At 40.5% G+C, this 18,936-nt stretch overlaps 1 protein-coding gene across 1 annotated transcript in view; it reads left to right on the top strand.

Moving 5' to 3' along the window:
• Positions 1 to 18,936, top strand: part of CENPI (centromere protein I) — a 73,188-nt gene that overhangs the window by 4,439 nt on the left and 49,813 nt on the right. The window contains exons 5-8 of the mRNA XM_026452133.1: positions 6,874 to 6,992; positions 7,292 to 7,399; positions 18,439 to 18,487; positions 18,776 to 18,822. Coding sequence (XP_026307918.1) covers positions 6,874 to 6,992; positions 7,292 to 7,399; positions 18,439 to 18,487; positions 18,776 to 18,822 — 323 coding nt within the window. The remainder of the gene's footprint in view (positions 1 to 6,873; positions 6,993 to 7,291; positions 7,400 to 18,438; positions 18,488 to 18,775; positions 18,823 to 18,936) is intronic.

Raw genomic sequence — 18,936 nt, 5'->3', positions numbered from 1 at the left:
TAGACTCAAGTGATCCTCCCGCCTTGGCCTCCCAAAGTGCTGGGATTACAGGCTTGAGCCACCGCACCTGGCTCGAGGGGGATGTTGTTTTGTTTTTTGTTTTTGGTTTTGAGATGGAGTCTCACTCTGTCACCCGGGCTGGAGTACAGTGGCACGATCTCAGCTCACTGCTACCTCTGTCTCCTGAGTTCAAGCAATTCTCCTGCCTCAGCCTCCCGAGTACCTGGGACTACAAGCACGTGCCACCACACCTGGCAAATTTTTTGTATTTTTTTTTTTTTCACTGTGTTAGCCAAGATGGTCTCCATCTCCTGACCTCGTGAGCCTCCTGCGTTGGCCTCCCAAAGTGCTGGGATTACAGGTGTGAGCCACCGTGCCTGGCCAAGGGCAGTTTTCGTTTTTTTTTTTTTGGGAGACTGGGTCTCACTCCATCGCCCGGGCTAGAGTGCAGTGGTACAATCTCAGCTCACTGCAACCTCCACTTCCCGAGTTCCACCTCTCTGCCTCAGCCTCCCGAGTAGCTGGGATTACAGGTGCCTGCCACCACGCCTGGCTAATGTTTTTGTATTTTTAGTAGAGACGGAGTTTCACCATCTTGGGCAGACTGATCTTGAACTCCTGACCTCGTGATCCACCTGCCTTGGCCTCCCAAAGTGCTGGGATTACAGGCGTGAGCGACTGTGCCTGGTCTCGGATGCTTTTGTCATCACTTTGCTATTAGTTTTTCCTTTTAGACTTTGTTTATTTATTTTTTTGAGATTAAGTTTTGCACTTGTTGCCCAGGCTGGAGTGCAATGGCGTGATGTTGGCTCACTGCAACCTCCACCTCTTGGGTTCAAGGAATTCTCCTGCCTCGGCCTCCCGAGTAGCTGGGATTACAGGCATGCGCCACCACGCCCGACTAATTTTGTATTTTTAGTAGAGATGAGGTTTCTCCATGTTGGTCAAGCTGGTCTCGAACTCCCAACCTCAGGTGATCAGCCCTCCTTGGCCTTCCAAAGCATTAGGATTACAGGCGTGACCCACTGTGCCCGACCTTCCTTTTAGACTTTGAATTAGGTTGTTCATTGGAATTAGTTGCAGTTTTTTGTTTACTGTTCTCTTCATAAGACCAATCTGTTAAGATTATACAATGGGCTTTTTTGTGTAAACACACAAAAAGTTTCTGTGTGCATATGCTGAAAATGACCAGTTACCATATATCATTACAAATAAAATGCAAAATACATACTTTTGTCACCAAATACATGAGAACCATTTTTTAATATTTATCTTAAGTATATGTAGTAATTTAAACAATATTGCTGGAAGGCATCTTAAAAGATCACTTAGTCTACTTCATTACCTTTATTTTCTTTATTTTATTTATTTATTTTTTGAGATGGAGTTTCGCTCTTTCACCCAGGCTGGAGTGCAATGGTGTGATCTCAGCTCACTGCAACCTCTGCCTCCCAGGTTCAAGCAATTCTCCTGCCTCAGCTTCCTGAGTAGCTGGGATTATGGACATGCGCCACCACACCCGGCTAATTTTTGTATTTTTAGTAGAGACGGGGTTTCGTCATGTTGGCCAGGCTGGTCTCAAACTTCTGACCTCAGATGATCCACCTGCCTCAGCCTCCCAAAGTGCTGGGATTACAGGCATGAGCCACCGCGCCCAGCTAAGATGCTTTTTCTTTTGTGCAAGTGCATCTTTTCCTGTTCTAAATTCATTGGTGATGGTTGGGATGGTTGGAAGAGGTTCTTAGAAATAATACCTGGTCAATATTTTATTTACTTGAACCTTTTAACTTTTTCTCATTTAAATTCAGACTTGGAAGGTATTTTAGACTCTAAACACTCTCATTTAAAGGTGAGGAAAAAGAGGCTCAGAGTAGTTGAAGAGACTTGCTTAATGTCAGAGGTAGAACTGGGGAAATAAGATGTCCAAACTCCCATTCTAGTGCTTATACTGTACCACATTGCTGCTTTTTTTTCTACTTAAAAAAACGTTAAGGCTGGGTATAGTGGCTCATGCCTGTAATCTCAGCACTTTGGGGGGCCAAGGCAGGATGATTGCTTGAAGCCAGATTTGAGACCAGCCCGGGCAACAAAGTGAAACCTTGTCTACAAAATGTTAAAAAAAAATTAGCTAGGTGCAGTAGCATGTGCGTATAGTCCCAGCCACTTGGGAGTCTGAGGCAAGAGAATCACTTGAGCCCAGGAGTTTGAGGCTGCAATGAGCTATGATGGTGCCACTGTACTCTAGTGTGGGCCACAGAGCAAGACTCTGTCTCTGGGAAAAAAAAAAGAAAGATTAAGACAGCTCTCCAAACCAAATGCTTTATATACTAAGTATTTCCTGGCTGTTGCATGTTAGATTCCTTTGTTTATATCCAGCAGCATATTTGCAGGGGTGTGTCTATTTATTTTAAAGTAACAACACATTACTAACCGAATTCAACATATGACTGTCAGGTATTTTATTTCTCCATTTTTATCTGATTAGTTCTCTGTGTTTCCCTAGAAAGTTAAATGAGACCTAATAAAATTGGTTTTTTCCTTGTAGATGGTTTTAGATTGTTTGCTTCTATTATCTTTCCAGGAATCTGTGTTTAACTGAACAATGTCTGTCAAGATCAATTCACCCACTCCCATCTCACTTTAAAATATATATGGAGTAGGGGCTGGGTGCAGTGGTTCATGCCTGTAACCCCAACACTTTGGGAGGCTGAGGTGGGTGGATCACGAGGTCAGGCGATTGAGACCACCCTGGCTAACATGGTGAAACCCCGTCTCTACTAAAAATACAAAAAATTAGCCGGGCGTGGTGGTGGGCGCCTGTAGTCCCAGCTACTTGAGAGGCTGAGGCAGGAGAATGGCGTGAACCCAGGAGGCAGAGCTTGCAGTGAGCAGAGATCATGCCACTGTACTCCAGCCTGGGTGACAGAGCGAGACTCCATCTCAAACAAAATAAAACAAAACAAAAACAATATATGTGGAGTATACAGATGTTTTCTGTTTTAGAGATTTTCTTTTTGTGACAGAGTCTCACTCTGTTGTCCAGAGTGCAGTGCAGTGATATGATCACGGTTCACTGCAGCCTCGACCTTCTAGATTCAAGCAGTCCTCCCATCTCAGACTCCCAATTAGATGGAACTACAGGTTCGTGCCACTGCACCCAGCCTCCTTTTTTTATCTCAGAAATTAATGATTAGGTTATCTTGATGTCTGCCAGGACTTGAGGTGTCTCAAAATGCATGCCTCAGACTTGGGAAACTTATATAGCAATTTAAAAAATAATCTCTGGCTTTCTATTGTTACTTTTCATTTTTTTTTTTTCTGCTAAGCTGGAATTTGCTGAGGTCAAATGTGGCCTCCTTAATTCCTTTTCTCCCTTTTATTATAGTTATTTCTGTGATGTCCCCCATCCCTACTAGATCTTTACATGCAGCTCTTTTGGTAAGTTTAAATGCATATTTAGAGGCAGGTATGCTAGAAATGTCATCATAATTAGGTACAAAGGGACTTTAGACTCTTTAAAAATTAAGTCACTTGGAAGTAAAAATAGAATCAGTATTGAATTCTCCCTTTGAATTTGGTGCACGTGTAATGTGTTAGTGGTGAGACTATTTTAAATTTCGAAGAGTTAGTGGATGGGAGTGAGAAAGAAAACAGGAAAAGAAACCACAAGAGTGGAAAGCAGAGATTTTTATTTTTGTGATTCATTACCTATCACTGCTTCCTTTCTTCTCCACAGAATGATAGTGTAGAAAGTGATGAGATATATTCTAATTCTTGAAGCCTAATTAACAGAAGTTGAGATAGGATGTATTCAAAGCCAGCCTCTGTGACTTTTTTTTTTTTTTTTTTTTTTTTTTTGAGACAGATCTTGGCTCACTGCAAACTCCGCCTCCCAGGTTCAAGTGATTCTCCTGCCTCACCCTCCTGTGTAGCTGGGATTACAGGCGCCTGCCATGCCTGGCTAAGTTTTGTATTTTTGGTAGAGATGGGGTTTCAGCACATTGGCCAGGCTGGTCTCGAACTCCTGACCTCAGGTGATCTCTGTGACATCATTTCTATTACCAGATGGGAGAACACCATAGAGGCCTGAGATCAAGTGGAAAGATTGGACTAGTGTAGAATGGTATTACTGCCAGTCAATTCCAAGAATATCTTGTTCTAGGCCAGTCACGGTGGCTCATGCCTGTAATCCCAGCACTTTGGGAGGCCAAAGTGGGCAGATCCCTTGAGTCCAGGAGTGCGAGACCAGCCTGGGCAACATAGTGAGACTTTGTCTTTGCTAAAAATAAAAAACGTAAGCAGGTATGGTGGCACGTTCCTGTAGTCCCAGCTACCCTGGAGGCTGAGGTGGGAGGATTGCTTGAGCCCAGGAATTTGAGGTTGTTGTGAGCTATGATTGCACCACTGCACTCCAGCCTGGGTGACAGAGTCAGACCCTGTCTCAAAAAAAAAAAAAGAATATCTGTTCTATTCTGCTACTCTCCCTGCTTTTTTGGGGCGAGCGGATGATACAAATATATACATTTTAATTTTATATTTATGTTTTTATTTCTGGCTCACATTCTCTCATGAACAAATACATTCTTAAATGTAACACCTCATGCAAAGTGTCCACCAGTAGCTTTAAATAAATCAGTCTATGAGGCCATTAAAAAAAAATCTTTGAAATTTTCCTGTGATTGAAAGCTTTTTTGGAGATTTAACTCACATACCATAAAATTCATTGTTTTTTCCTTTTGTTTTCTTTTTTTTTTGAGACGGAGTTTCACTTTTATTGCCCAGGCTGGAGTGCAATGATGTGATCTCGGCTCACTGCAACCTCTGCCTCCCAGTTTCAAGCGATTCTCCTGCCTCAGCCTCCTGAGTAGCTGAGATTACAGGCGCCCACCACCGCACCCACCACCACGCCCAGCTAATTTTTGTATTTTTAGTAGAGATGGGGTTTCACCATGTTGCCCAGGCTGGTCTTGAATTCCTGACCTCAGATGATCTGCCTGCTTTGGCCTTCCAAAGTGCTGGGATTACAATTGTGAGCCACCGTGCCCTCATAACATTCATTATTTTTTTATTTTTTACTTTTTTATTTTTGAGATGGAGTTTCACTCTGGTAGCCCAGGATGCAGTGCAATGGCGTGATCTCAGCTCACTGCAACCTCCACCTCCCAGGTTCAAGTGATTCTCCTGCCTCAGCCTCCTGAGTGGCTGGGATTACGGCATCTACCATGAGACTTGGCTAATTTTTTTTTTTTTTTTGAGATGGAGTTTCACTGTTGTCGCCCAGGCTGGATTACAGGTGTGAGTCACCATGCCCGGCCTAATTTTGTATTTTTTTAATTAGAGATGGGGTTTCATCACTTTGGCCAGGCTGGTCTTGAACTCCTGATCCCAGGTGATCTGCCTGCCTCGGCCTCCCAAAGTGCTGGAATTACAGGTGTGAGCTACCGCTCCTGGCAAAATTCACTGTTTTAAAAATTCAGCATTTTTGTTTTTGGAGACAGAGTCTTACTCTGTCACCCAGGCTGGAGTCTAGTGGTATGATCTCAGCTCACTGCAACCTCCACCTTCCAGCCTCCAGTGATCCTCCCACCTCAGATTACCAAGTAGCTGGGACTATAGGCATGTGCTACCACATCTGGCTAATTTTTGTATTTTTTGTAGAGATTGGGGTCTCACTATATTGCCTAGGCCAATCTCAAACTCCTAGGCTCAAGCAGTCCTCCGGCCTCAGCCTCCCAGGAGGCGCCACCATGCCCAGCTAATTTTTTTTTTTTTTTTTACATAGAGATGGGGTCCTGCTATGTTGTCTAGGCTGATCTCAAACTCCTGGGCTCAAGCAATCCATCCACCTCAGCCTCCCAAAGTGCTTAGATTATAGGCATGTGTCACCACGTTCGGCTCCAAATTCAGCATTTTTTTAAAGCATAGTCAGAGTTGTGTAATCATCACCACTATCTAATTCTTGAACATTTTCATCACCCCAAGAAGAAACCCTGTACTCATTTATATTTTTTAAATAGAAATATTTGAGCCAAATAATTTGCCTTATAGTTTTTTATTTTTGTTTTTTTTTAAGAGAGGGTCTCACTTTGTCACCCAGGCTGGAGTGCAGTAACACGATCACAGCTCACTGCAGCCTCGACCTCCCTGGGCTCGGGTGTTTCCCCCACATCAGCCTCCCAAGTTGCTGGGATTAAAGGCTTGCCCCACCACCCCTGGCTAATTTTTGTATTTTTAGTAGATATGGTGTTTTGTCATGTTGCCCAGGCTAGTCTTGACCTCCTGGGCTCAAGTGATCCGCCTGCCTCGGCCTCCCAAAGTGTTAGGATTATAGGCATGAGCCACTGTGCCTAACCATTGCCTTATAGTTTACATCAGTAGTTAAAGGTACATTTTTGTTTTGAACAATTTATTAGTAATGATAAGAGATACTGAATTTTACGTACTGTTGGTTTTTATTGCCTTCAATATAATGTGAGGTTTTTTTTTTTTCTTTTTTTTCGAGATGGAGTTTTGGTCTTGTTGCCCAGGCTGGAGTGCAATGGTGCGATCTCGGCTCACCACAACCTCCGCCTCCTGGGTTCAAGCGATTCTCCTGCCTTAGCCTCCCGAGTAGCTGGGCTTACAGGCATGCTCCATCAAGCCTGGCTAATTTTTGTATTTTTAGTAGAGTGGGGTTTCTCCATGTTGGTCAGGCTGGTCTCGAACTCCCAACCTTAGGTGATCGACCCACCATGACCTCCCAAAGTGCTGGGATTACAGGCATGAGCCATCACGCCCAGCCTAATGTGAGATTTTTAGATCCAAGAGTGAATAATAGTAAAAGAACAATTGAGACATTAAAATGTAGTTTAATTTAGCTTGTCTCCTTTCCAGGAAATGCTGTAAACACACGGATATTGAAGTGCATGATCCCAGCAACAGTAATATCACAAGATTCTGTGGTTAAGGCAGTCTCCTGGCTTTGTGTTGACAAGTGTTCTGGTAGCACCAAGGTAGTCTTTTTAAACACTTTGATTATAAGTCCTTCAGAACCACTTAAGGGCTGACAAGGAAGAGCCACTTATCAAGTAATGGCATTGGCCTTTTGTGCAAAGCCTGTAGTTTTGGAACAATATATCTTGATGCAAGGGCTATGTTCAAACAGAAATTTTTACTGAGAAATAAAATCTATTATTCTACTTTGTGCCTGAAGCCTCTAAAATAGCCCTGACGACGGGGGACGGGGGGCGGAATTAAACTCTTCTGTACCAGTTATATTTCTTTAAAGATAAGTATTTTGTCTCTTCAATAGGTGCTTTTTTATCGTTGGCTGGTTGCAATGTTTGACTTCATTGATCGTAAGGAGCAAATTAACTTGCTCTATGGCTTCTTTTTTGCTTCATTGCAAGATGATGCACTGGTAAGTAAAAATTGGACAGCATTAGGCATCAATCAAATAGTACATGAGTGTATATTGATGCACCACATATCCTTCAGCATGCTATACAATGTGTTTTTCCTTATTTTAAAAATATATCAAACATACAGAAATGTACCAAGATAACGTAGACGTATCAAATATACAGAAAAGGGCAAATAATAGCATTCTATTTTGCTCCTGTCTCTCAGATTAACAAATAGAAAGTTTCTATCATATTTACTTTATATCTTATTTTAAGGAAATAAAAATGTTACAGATAAAGTTGATTTCACATTGGAGTCTTGTTTGCTGATCTAGAGCACTCATTGCCATCTTTTCCCTTTTAAACCACTTCAACAGGGTCCTTTGAGTCATTTATTCTACATTTTCTTGATTAACACTGCAAAAGCCTCATCAGAATTAATGAGAAGGAGAGGATTACTTTTCATGAGTGCCAGTGGAGTGATTTTTATTAAATAGCATAATTATTTCCCTTAAAAACATTAATAACTTTAAGAAATCAATCTACTGTCCACCTGGAAGACTTTCAAGGACCATCAGTAGTTCACAGACCGTGTGAATCACTCGTCTAACTGTATTTCTCTTGCCTTTGGGAAGGGAATTCATTTATTGATTTTATTTTTTAAAATGATGTTTCCAGTGTGTTCATTGCATTGTTCTAGGCACTGTAGAAGATTCAAAGTTTAGCATAGGGTTTCTATACTCCAGGAACTTGAAATCTAGTTGGAGAATTAAGGAAATCACATAAATTATCAAAAACAGCATATGATAGTTTGAGGATAATAATTGCTATAATATTTCCAGGAAGGAAGAAAGCACTGTAAATCAAAATGGTTAGTTAAAAGCACCATAAAGTATGTGGGTGTTGAGCTGGGCCTCACAGGTTGAATAGGATTTGGGATTTGGTGACAGAAAATGATATTTGATATGATGGGAATATATCAAGCAAAGTTGTGAGGTGTGTAAATTGTGTTTTAGGAGACCTTAAATAGACCAGCCTGACTTAATTGGCGATGGTGTTAGGTGGTAAGTCTGAAAAAGTTGGGTGAGGACAGATTGTAGAGGTCTTCCAATGTGATGCCAAGGAATTTGAACTTTATTCAGTGGGTAAATCACTGAAAATTTTTGGCTGGAATATGTTGAAAGCAGCTCTGTAGGAAGCTATATCTAGTAGTGCCCAACAATGTGAATTAAGAGAGAGGCCGAAGGCAGGAATACTAGTTAGGAAGCTGACATGATAATCTAGGTATAACATGATGTCCTAGACAAGAAATACTCAAATATGGTCTGTGGACCCCCTGGGGCTTCCTAAGACCCTTTCAGGAAGTCCAAGAGGTCAAAATTATTTTCATAATAATACCAAGGTATTATTTGCCATTTTCACTTTGTTGACCTTAGCGCTGATGGTGCTAAAGCAATTGTGGGTAAAACTACTGGCCATTTAACATGAATCAAGGCAGTGGCACCAAACTGTACTAGCATATTCTTCATTATGTTCTTCGTTGTGGTAAAAAAACAAAAATGCTAATTTCACTTAAGAATGTCAAGTGAAGCATAAAAATTAACTCAATAGTTTTATTAAATCTCTACGTCTTTAATATTCTGTGTGATGAAATGGCAAGTACAAACAAAGTCCTCCTGCATACTAAAGTACAATGGTTATTCTGAGGAAAAGCATTTGTGTGATTGAGTTGTGAGCCAAACTAGCTCCTTTTTTATTTGAAAGAATGACTGATGGCCGGGCGCAGTGGTTCACACCTGTAATCCCAGCACTTTGGGAGGCCGAGGCAGGCGGATCACAAGGTCAAGAGATTGAGACCATCCTGGCCAACATGGTGAAACCCCGTGTCTACTAAAAATAGGAAAATTAGCTGGGCATGTTGACGCACACCTGTAGTCCCAGCTACTTGGGAGGCTGAGGCAGGAGAATTGCTTGAACCCAGGAGGCAGAGGTTGCAGTGAGACAAGATCACGCCATTGCACTCCAGCCTGGCGACAGAGTGAGACTCTGTCTCAAAAAAAAAGAATGACTGACATACAAACCATAGTTATACAGACTTGGGTACTTGGAAGATGTTTTCTTGAAAATGAACAAAACAAGCCTGTTATTCAAAGAAAACAACTGGCCGTATCTGTTGCCAGTGATAACATTTGAGCATTCAAGTGAAAAATTAAAGTTTAGAAAATTTGTATCTGCCACTAGGAACCTGACAGCTTTCAGATACCTGAAAGACTTTTCTAATAATTGGTGGTATTAATGTTGTGATTTTTAGTTACCATATAATGAAATGTGTCAGCATTTGGAAGCTCAGTATAACTCAGTGAGCCAATATTTTCCTGATGAACAAGTATGATGTTCTAAATTCATAAATGGGTAAAAGAACCCTTTAAAATACAAGATACATCAATGAATTTTAATGGAACAGAGTACAGAGCTTTTATTGAGAGTGTTTCAGATTCCACATTACAGCTACCCCTTAAGAAACTACCACTTGTCAAGTTTTGGTGTAGTAGCAAAGACTAATATCCATAATTTTCTGAAAAGCCTTTTAAACTATTCCTACCTTTTCCAACTATATATCTGTGTGAGGCTGGGATTTTCTTCATGCAATTCAATCAAAACATAACAGAATTAATATAGAAGCACAGATTCCAACTGTATTCTCTTAAGCCAGAGACATTAAAAAGATTTGTAGAAATGGGCTGGGCGTGGTGGCTCATGCCTGTAATTCCAGCACTTTGAGGAGGCTGAGGTGGGCAGATCACTTGAGCTCAGGAGTTCGAGACCAACTTGGACAACATGGTGAAACCCCATCTCTACAAAATGTACAAAAATTAGCTAGGTGTGGTGGTATGTGCCTATAGTCCCAGCTACTTAGGAGGCTGAGGCAGGAGGATCGCTTGAGTCCAGGAGGCAGAGGTTGCAGTGAGTTGAGATCATGCCATTACATTTCAGCCTAGTGAGACCTCATCTTTACTGGGAAAAAAAAAAAAAAAGCTGGGTGTGGTGGCATGCACTTGTAGTCCCAACTACTTGGGAGGCTGGGGGGGCGGGGGGGCGCGGAAATCATATGATCGTTTGAGCCTGGGAGTTGGAGGCAGCAGTGAGCTGTGATGGTGCCATTGTATTCCAGCATGGGTGACAGAGCAAGAACCTGTCTCAAAAAAAATATTCTCAGTATTATTTCTAACCTGGTGAGTGTTGACAGACATTACCCAGAAAAACAAAAAGCAATTTTGGGGTCCTCTAATTTTTTTTTTTTTTTTTTGAGACAGAATTTTGCTCTTGTGGCCCAGGCTAGAGTGCAATGGTGTGATCTCAGCTCATAGCAACCTCCACCTCCTGGGTTCAAGAGATTCTCCTGCCTCAGCCTCCCAAGTAGCTGGGATTACAGGCACCTGTCAGCACGCCTGGCTAATTTGTTTGTATTTTTAGTAAAGATGGGGTTTCACCATGTTGGCCAGGCTGGTCTTTAACTCCTGACCTCAGGTGATCCACTGGCCTGGGGCTCTCAAAGTGCTGGGATTACAGGTGTGAGCTACCACACCAGCCAAGGGGTCCTCTAATTTTTTTTTTTTTGAGGCGGAGTCTCACTCTGTTGCCGTGCCCGGCTGAGAATTAGTTTATTTACCTTGGCGTAGTGATTATAGTAGAAGTAAATTCAGATATCTTATTTTGAGATATTCTAAATGAGCTTTTTTTTTTATTGACCCTAGTTTTTTTCCTATTCTTGTTTGGAAGTCATCTAAGTGTTTTTGTACCTACTTAACATGCATACTTTAAGTCTAAAGGTGACTGGCATCTGTACCTTTATCTTATAGCATACAAAAACCTTAGGATGCTTTAACTCTCTTTTTCTTGTTCTTTATTTTCTCTTCCTGTCATATGGTGCTGAAGAATGCTTTAGCTCTTATCATACTGTTCCTGGCTTATATGCTGTTGTTGTCTGGTTTTAGTTTTACCTTGTTTTTCTCCATCCCTTTACACACACACACAGAATAGGTGTTTTTTTTTTCCTTTTGAGATAGCCTGTTGCCCAGGCTGGAGTGCAATGGTGCGATTTTTTTGTATTTTTAGTAGAGACAGGGTTTCTCCATGTTGGTCGGGCTGGTCTCAAACTCCAAGGTGATCCGCCTGCCTCGGCCTCCCAAAGTGTTGGGATTACAGGCGTGAGCCACTGCGCCTGACCAATATTATTTTTACAGTTGATAATTGTTTAGATTTGCCCACATATCTCCCAGTATCTTTGCTCATCATTTGTTTTTGCATCTTACACCTTCAAGATGAGATTATTTTCCTTTGGCTGAAAGTGTATTTTTTATTCTTTCATTGAAAATCTTTTGATGGCAAACTCTTTGTCTGAAAATGTCTCTACTTTGCCCTTGTTCTTGAAAACTGGTACTGGTGTATGTAGAATTCTAGAATGACAGTTACATTTTTTCGGGATACTGACAATATTATTCCACTGGCTCCTTGCTTCCATCATGTTATTGAATCAGTCTAATTGTAATCCTTTTTTTCTTTTCTTTCTAGCTACTTTTAAAAAGCAGCTTTAGGCCAGGCGTGGTGGCTCACATCTGTAATTCCAGCACTTTGGGAGGCTGAGGAGGGCGGATCACCTGAGGTCAGGAGTTTGAGAACAGCCTGGCCAACATGGCGAAACCCCGTCTCTACGAAAAATACAAAAATTAGCCAGGCATGGTGGCGGGCACCTCTAATCCCAGCTACTTGGGAGGCTGAGGCAGGAGAATGGTGTGAACTGGGGAGGCGGAGATTGCAGTGAGCCGAGATTGCACCACTGCACCCTCCAGCCTGGGTGACGAGCGAGACTCTGTCTCAAAAAAAAAAAAAAAAAAAAAGACAAACACAGCTTTATTGAGATTTAATTCACATACTCCACAATTCACCCATTTGAAGTATTCAATTTACTGATTTTAAGTATAGTCACAGGTATGTACAACCATTTCAGCATAGTCAATTTTAGAACATTTTCATCATTTCAAAAAGAAAAAAAGAAACCCCATACCCTTTGCTATCACTCCCATCTCTCTATTAACCCCCTAGCTCTAAGCAACCCCTAATCTAATTTTCTGTCTTTATAAAGTTTGCCTATTTTGGACATTTTATATAAAAGAACTAATGTAATAATGTGGTCTTTTTGACTTGCCTCTTAGCAAAATGTTTTCAAGTTTCATCTGTGTTATAGCATGTATTAGTACTTTTTTTTTTCCCCTCCCGAGATGGAGTTTCACTCTTATTGCCCAGGCTGGAGTGCAGTGGCGCCATCTTGGCTCAATGCAACCTCCATCTCCCAGGTTCAAGCTATTCTCCTGCCTCAGCTTCCTGAGTAGCTGGGATTACAGACATGTGCCACCACGCCTGGCTAATTTTTGGTATTTTTAGTAGAGATGAGGTTTCTCCATGTTGGTCAGGCTGGTCTTGAACTCCCGACCTCAGGTGATTTGCCTGCCTTGGCCTCCCAAAGTGCTGGGGTTACAGGCATGAGCCACCGTGCCTGGTGTATTAGTACTTAAATTTTTTTTTTTTTAATTTATTTTTTGAGACAGAGTTTCACTCTTGTTGCCCAGGCTGGAGTGCAATGGTGTGATCTCAGCTCACTGCAACCTCGGCCTCCCAGGTTCAAGTGATTCTCCTGCCTCAGCCTCCCGAGTAGCTGGGATTATAGGCATGCGCCACCACGCCTAGCTAATTTTTGTATTTTTAGTAGAGACAGGGTTTCACCATGTCGGCCAGGCTGGTCTCAAATCCCTGACCTCAGGTGATCTGCCCTCCTTGGCCTCCCAAGGTGTTAGTATCACAGGCTTGAGCCACTGAGCCTGGCCATTTATTTTTTTTCATTATTTCTATTTTTTTTTTTTTTTTTTAATTTGGGATGGGGTCTCACTCTTGTGCAGGCTGGAGTGCAGTGGCACTATCATGGCTCTCTGCAACCTCGATTGATCAGCCTGGGTGACGAGCGAGACTCTGTCTCAAAAAAGAAAACAAAGACAAACACAGCTTTATTGAGATTTATTTCGCATACCATACAATGAGTCATCCACTTCATCATTCAAAGTAGCTGGGACCACAGGCATGCACTACCATGCCCAACTAATTTTTAAAGTTTTTCTAGAGACAGAGTCTCACTATGTTGCCCAGGCTGGCCTTGAACTTCTGGCCTTAAGCAATCCTCCTGCCTCGGCCTCCCAAAGTGCTGGGATTATAGATGTGAGGCACTGTGCCTGACCTTCACCATTTTAAAACTTTTTTGTTGTATATATCAGTGACATATATTACATTCACAGTGTCATGCAAGCATCACCACTATCTATTTCCAAAACTTTTTCATTACCCTAAACTGAAATTTTCTAACCATTACACAGTAACTCCCTATTCCCTCTTTCCCCTGCTCCTAGTAGCCTCTAATCTACTATCTGTCTCTATGTATTTGCCTATTCTAGGCACCTCATATAAGTAGAATCATACAGTATTTATCCTTTTGTGTCTGACTTCTTTCACTTATCATAATGTCTTCAAGGTTCATCCATTTGTACCATGTATCAGAACTTCATTCCTTTTTATAGGTGAATAATGTTCTACTTCATATATATGCAGTCAGCCCTCTGTGTCTGAGGGTTCTGCATCCATAGATTCATCCAATTATTGATTGAAAATATTAAAAGATACAGATAACAATAAAAAATAATACAAATAAAAAATAATTTTTTTTAGTGTAGTAGTATTTTTTAGTGTAATTGTGTAATAACTATTTACATAGCATTTACATTATATTAAGTATTATAACTAATCCAGAGATGATTTAAAGCAAGCTTGTCCAACCCACAACCCAGGATTGCTCTGAATGAGGCCCAACGCAAATTCGTAAGCTTTCTTAAAACATTATGAGATTTTTGGGGGGATTTTTTTTTAAGCTCATCAGCTATCGTTAGTGTTAGCGTATTTTATGTGTGGCTCAAGACAGTTCTTCTTTCAGTGTGGCCTGGAAAACAAAAGACTGGGCACCCCCTGATTAAAGTATACAGGAGGATGTGCATAGGTTATATGCAAGTACTACACAATTTTATATAACGAACTTGAGAATCTGTAGAGTTTGATATGATGGCGGAGAGGGGAAGTCCTGGAACCAATCCCCTGCTGATAACAAGGGATGACTATATCTCATTTTGTTTATCCATTCATCTGTTGTTGGACATTTGAGTTGTTCCCACCTTTTGGCTATTGTGAATGATACTGTGTTGAATAGTGGTATATAAATATCTGTTCAGGTTCCTGCTTTTTCAGTTCCTTTGAGTATATACCTAGGAAAAAAATTACTGTATCATATGGCAATTCTATGTTTAGCTTTTTGAGGAATCGCCAAACTCTTTTCCACAGTGGCTGTACCATTTTTCATTCCCTCCAGCAATCTGTAACAGGGTTCAAATTTCATCACATCCTCACCAATACTGGCTATTTTATCTGACTTGATTATAGCTGTGCTAATAGGTGTAAAGTAGTCTTTCATTGTGGTTTTGATTTGCATTTCCCTGATAACTAATGATATTGAGCATCTTTTCATGTGCTTATTGGCCATTTGTATACCCTCCCTGGAGAAATGTCTGTTAGGATCCTTTGCCCACTTTTAAATTGGGTTGTTCATTATCCTATAGGGTTATAAGAGTTCTTTCTGTATTCTAGATACAAGTCCCTGGATACAAGATGTATGATTTACCTGGGAGTTACAACTAAGCTAGAGCCACTTTAAGTTATTCTCTTTAGGTTTTCCAGGCCATCCCATTTGTGTAAATTCAAACTGCAGATATATATATAATTTTTTTTTGAGACAGAGTTTTGCTCTTGTTGCCCAGGCTGGAGTGCGATGGCGTGATCTTGGCTCACCGCAACCTCTGCCTCCCAGGTTTAAGCGATTCTCCTGCCTCAGCCTCCCGAGTAGCTAGGATTACAGGCATGCACCCCCATGGCCGGCTAATTTTGTATTTTTAGTAGAGACGGGGTTTATCAATGTTGGTCAGGCTGGTCTCGAACTCTTGACCTCAGGTAATCTGCCTGCCTTGGTCTCCCAAAGTGTTGAGATTACAGGCATGAGCCACCACGCGTGGCCAAACTGCAGACATTTTTTGAGCTGGCTTGTGGTTACAAATTCTTGGGAAAGGTTTTATTTTCCTTTCACCCATTTCCAAGGTCAAGACAAGAAAGTTTACTTGCTGTCCTGTTCAACACAGTGGGGTTTTAATTTCACAACCATACACTTAGTGTGTAGCTCTTGGGGGTTCCAGTTTTTTATTATAATAGATCCTCTGCATAATCTACACATTGGGTGGGTCCTAAGCTTTATCCTCTGCCTACCCTACCCCTGCCTCCCTTTGTAGCTATTAAAGTCATAAGTTCAAAGTTTTTAAGGTTTGGCAAGAAATATTGGTGAGGAAGCTTGTTCAATATTTAGTGTTTCTACTTTCACTTTGTTTTTGGGAACTGCAGATTCTTGCTTTCATGTCAGCTCTGAAACGTGCTTCAACAGCTGGATATGATGTCAAAAACATTGCTAAGTTGGCAGGAAAGCAGTCAGGGTCATTCGGCATATCTAATACACAATATTTCTATAGATGATTATCAGGTCATTGGAATTGAGGTCAGTAAACTCTAAGACCACGGTGATTTGTTGATAGGGACATTAAAGTCATCTGGCATGATATTGGGTTTAGAGTTAGAGCTGAAAACTGAGTGAGATGCCCAAATCCTCATGGAATTTTGGGGAAGGTACTAGGTTAGTAGTGAGCTGACAAGGTATAGGTAAGGTAGAGGTGGTAAAGTTGGGTGAACTAAGTCTCAGAGGAGGTCTTTTTCTATACAAGGGTGAAAGAGTGGTAACCTTGGAAGTGTTGATAGAAGGTAAGGATGCAGGATGCTTATCCCTGCTGCATGGCTTGTGGTGCACAGGTGTGGTTGAATGACAAGTGGTACATCATTGTCTCTCTCTTAACCTTTGACATCTCTCTTAACCTCATATTGTTTCTGTTCATAAACTGACCAAATTGCAATACAAATGAATTCTGTGTTTAAACATACTTTGTAAAGAATAGGAAATAAGAAGATATGCTTTCTCCTTTCCTCTAATAGCTCAATGGACTGAGTTCTTCCAGGCAGGGACTGAGCCTTTTATAACCCAAGTACTTATTAAAGTACTTGCCATTGAAATAGCAAAAACTGCAATTACTTTTGCACCAACCTAAATATTTGACAGAAAGGCAATTTTAAAATAATTAATATATATGAGTTTTTCCTTTCTACATGTGATAAAAGAGAATGTCAGATTTCCTATAATGCTGGAGTCTAGGGCAAGTGATTGTGTTAACACTCATTTCATATTCAACATGATAGTGTTGCTAATAGTTCATATCCTTAAGCGTATGAGGTAACACATTTTTTATACTGAAAATTGCTATTCTCTGGGTAGCATATGGCAGACATGGTCATAACATGTATTCTTTCTTTTAAAAAAAGAGTCCAGCCAGGCATGGTAGCTCACACCTGTAATCCCAGCACTTTGGGAGGCCAAGGCGGGCAGATCACCTGAGGTCGGGAGTTCGAAACCATCCTGAACAACATGGAGAAACCCTGTCTCTACTAAAAATACCAACTTAGCCGGGCGTGGTGGTGCATGCCTGTAATCCCAGCTACTCGGGAGGCTGAGGTAGGAGAATCGCTTGAACCCGGGAGGCGGAGGTTGCAGTGAGCCGAGATCATGCCATTGTGCTCCAACCTGGGCAACAAGAGTGAAACTCTGTCTCAAAAAAAAAAAAAAAATCCATATCTAAATTCATGCTTATTAAAAATATGTTTAGATTCTTTCTCAAACCATTTCTAAGTACAGAAGAGGCAATATGGAATATGCTGTAGTTTAGACTTTAAAGTGTAGAGTCATCACTACAAAAATAACAAATTTTTGTTTAAAGAAAGTCTTTGCTCTTGTTGCTTTCTCTAGTACTATTAAATACTTTATTTTTTCACTTTCCTGTTATTTAGAGAAGGTGTTGGCAAACTTTTTCTTAAAGGGATGGGTAATACATATTCTGAGCATGAAGGCCATATTGTCTCTGTCGCAACTATTCAAGTCTGCTGGTGTGGTGTGCAAGCAACTGTGGACAATAATAAATTAATGAATGTGGCTGTGTCCCAATAAAACTTTATTTACAAAAACAGGTAGACCATAGTTTCCTGACCCCTAATCTAGGGTAAGACCTCAACAGATGGACACTGAAAATGAAATGGTAGAAGGGAATCAGTCATTCAATAATTTAATTAGCAAAGTGAGTGCATGCTATTTGCCAAACTGAAGACTAAGCTGTTAACTAAATTCTTGTATATATACTGACTGGAGTATGAAGCATCATTGAAAATGATAATTTTGAAGAATAAACAACATGGGAAAATGGTTTTAAATAGGAAATCAGGATAAAACTTTCAAGTTTATGTCTTAATAAGTATGGGCCAGGTACAGTGACTCATGCCTGTAATCCTAGTACTTTAGGAGGCTGAGTCAGGAGGATCACTTGAGGCCAGGAGTTAGAGACCAGCCTGAGCAACATAGTGAGACCTTGTCTCCACCAACTAACAATACATACATACATAAACATATTGAAAGGAATAACAACAATTCATGCATTCCTTTCAATATTTGTATGAATATATATTGAAAGGAATGCATGAATTTTTGTTAGGTAGAAGGATGATAGGTAATTCTGTTTTTCAAATTATCTGCAATATCTTTACATTCCAAAAATAACTAAAAAATGACCTAATGAGATGCTGATTAAAACTATTGTCTTTTTATCACTATATAGTAGGAAAAAGAGACTCTTTGTAAAACTATTGTTCAGTGAAGTCCTGAAGGTTTTTTACTTAATCAGTGTAAGATTGACATTTGAGGAAAATGTGTTGCCCCTCTGTTCAAGACATGTTATCATTTCTCTTAATTTTTTTTTTTATGTTTTAACAGTGCCCTTATGTTTGCCATTTGTTATATTTACTTACCAAAAAAGAGAATGGTGAGTATTTTCATTACAGTTGTATTGCACTTTGTGGAATTAGCATTTGTATTGGCCTTTATAAAGTTAAAATAACTATTAGCATTAGTTATATGACAGAAGTCATTTTGTGGAAATTGCTTTTTAGTACTTTAAGAGCATCTGCTCAATGGCTTAACTGAACAGGGTATTTATTTTCTTGATATGTTATAAGAAGAAACTGTATGAACTGCATGGTGGTTAAATATAACCAATTTCTTTTTATTCTGAATCCAAATGCATGGTACCTCTTTCCTTTATGTTTTCTAGTCAAACCATTTCGTGTGAGAAAACTGCTTGATCTTCAGGCCAAAATGGTGAGTACCGAAAAGACCTAAGATCTGCCAATGTACTATGTACCAGGTACTGAGCCAGGCATTGGGAATACAAAATCAAATAACTCGATCTTTTTTTTTTTTTTTTTTTTTTTT

This window comes from Piliocolobus tephrosceles, chromosome 12 (assembly GCF_002776525.5).
Source record: "Piliocolobus tephrosceles isolate RC106 chromosome 12, ASM277652v3, whole genome shotgun sequence".
Taxonomy (NCBI): Eukaryota; Metazoa; Chordata; class Mammalia; order Primates; family Cercopithecidae; genus Piliocolobus; species Piliocolobus tephrosceles.
The sequence above is the reverse complement of the archived record's forward strand: the minus strand, read 5'-3'. Positions and strand labels throughout refer to the sequence as shown.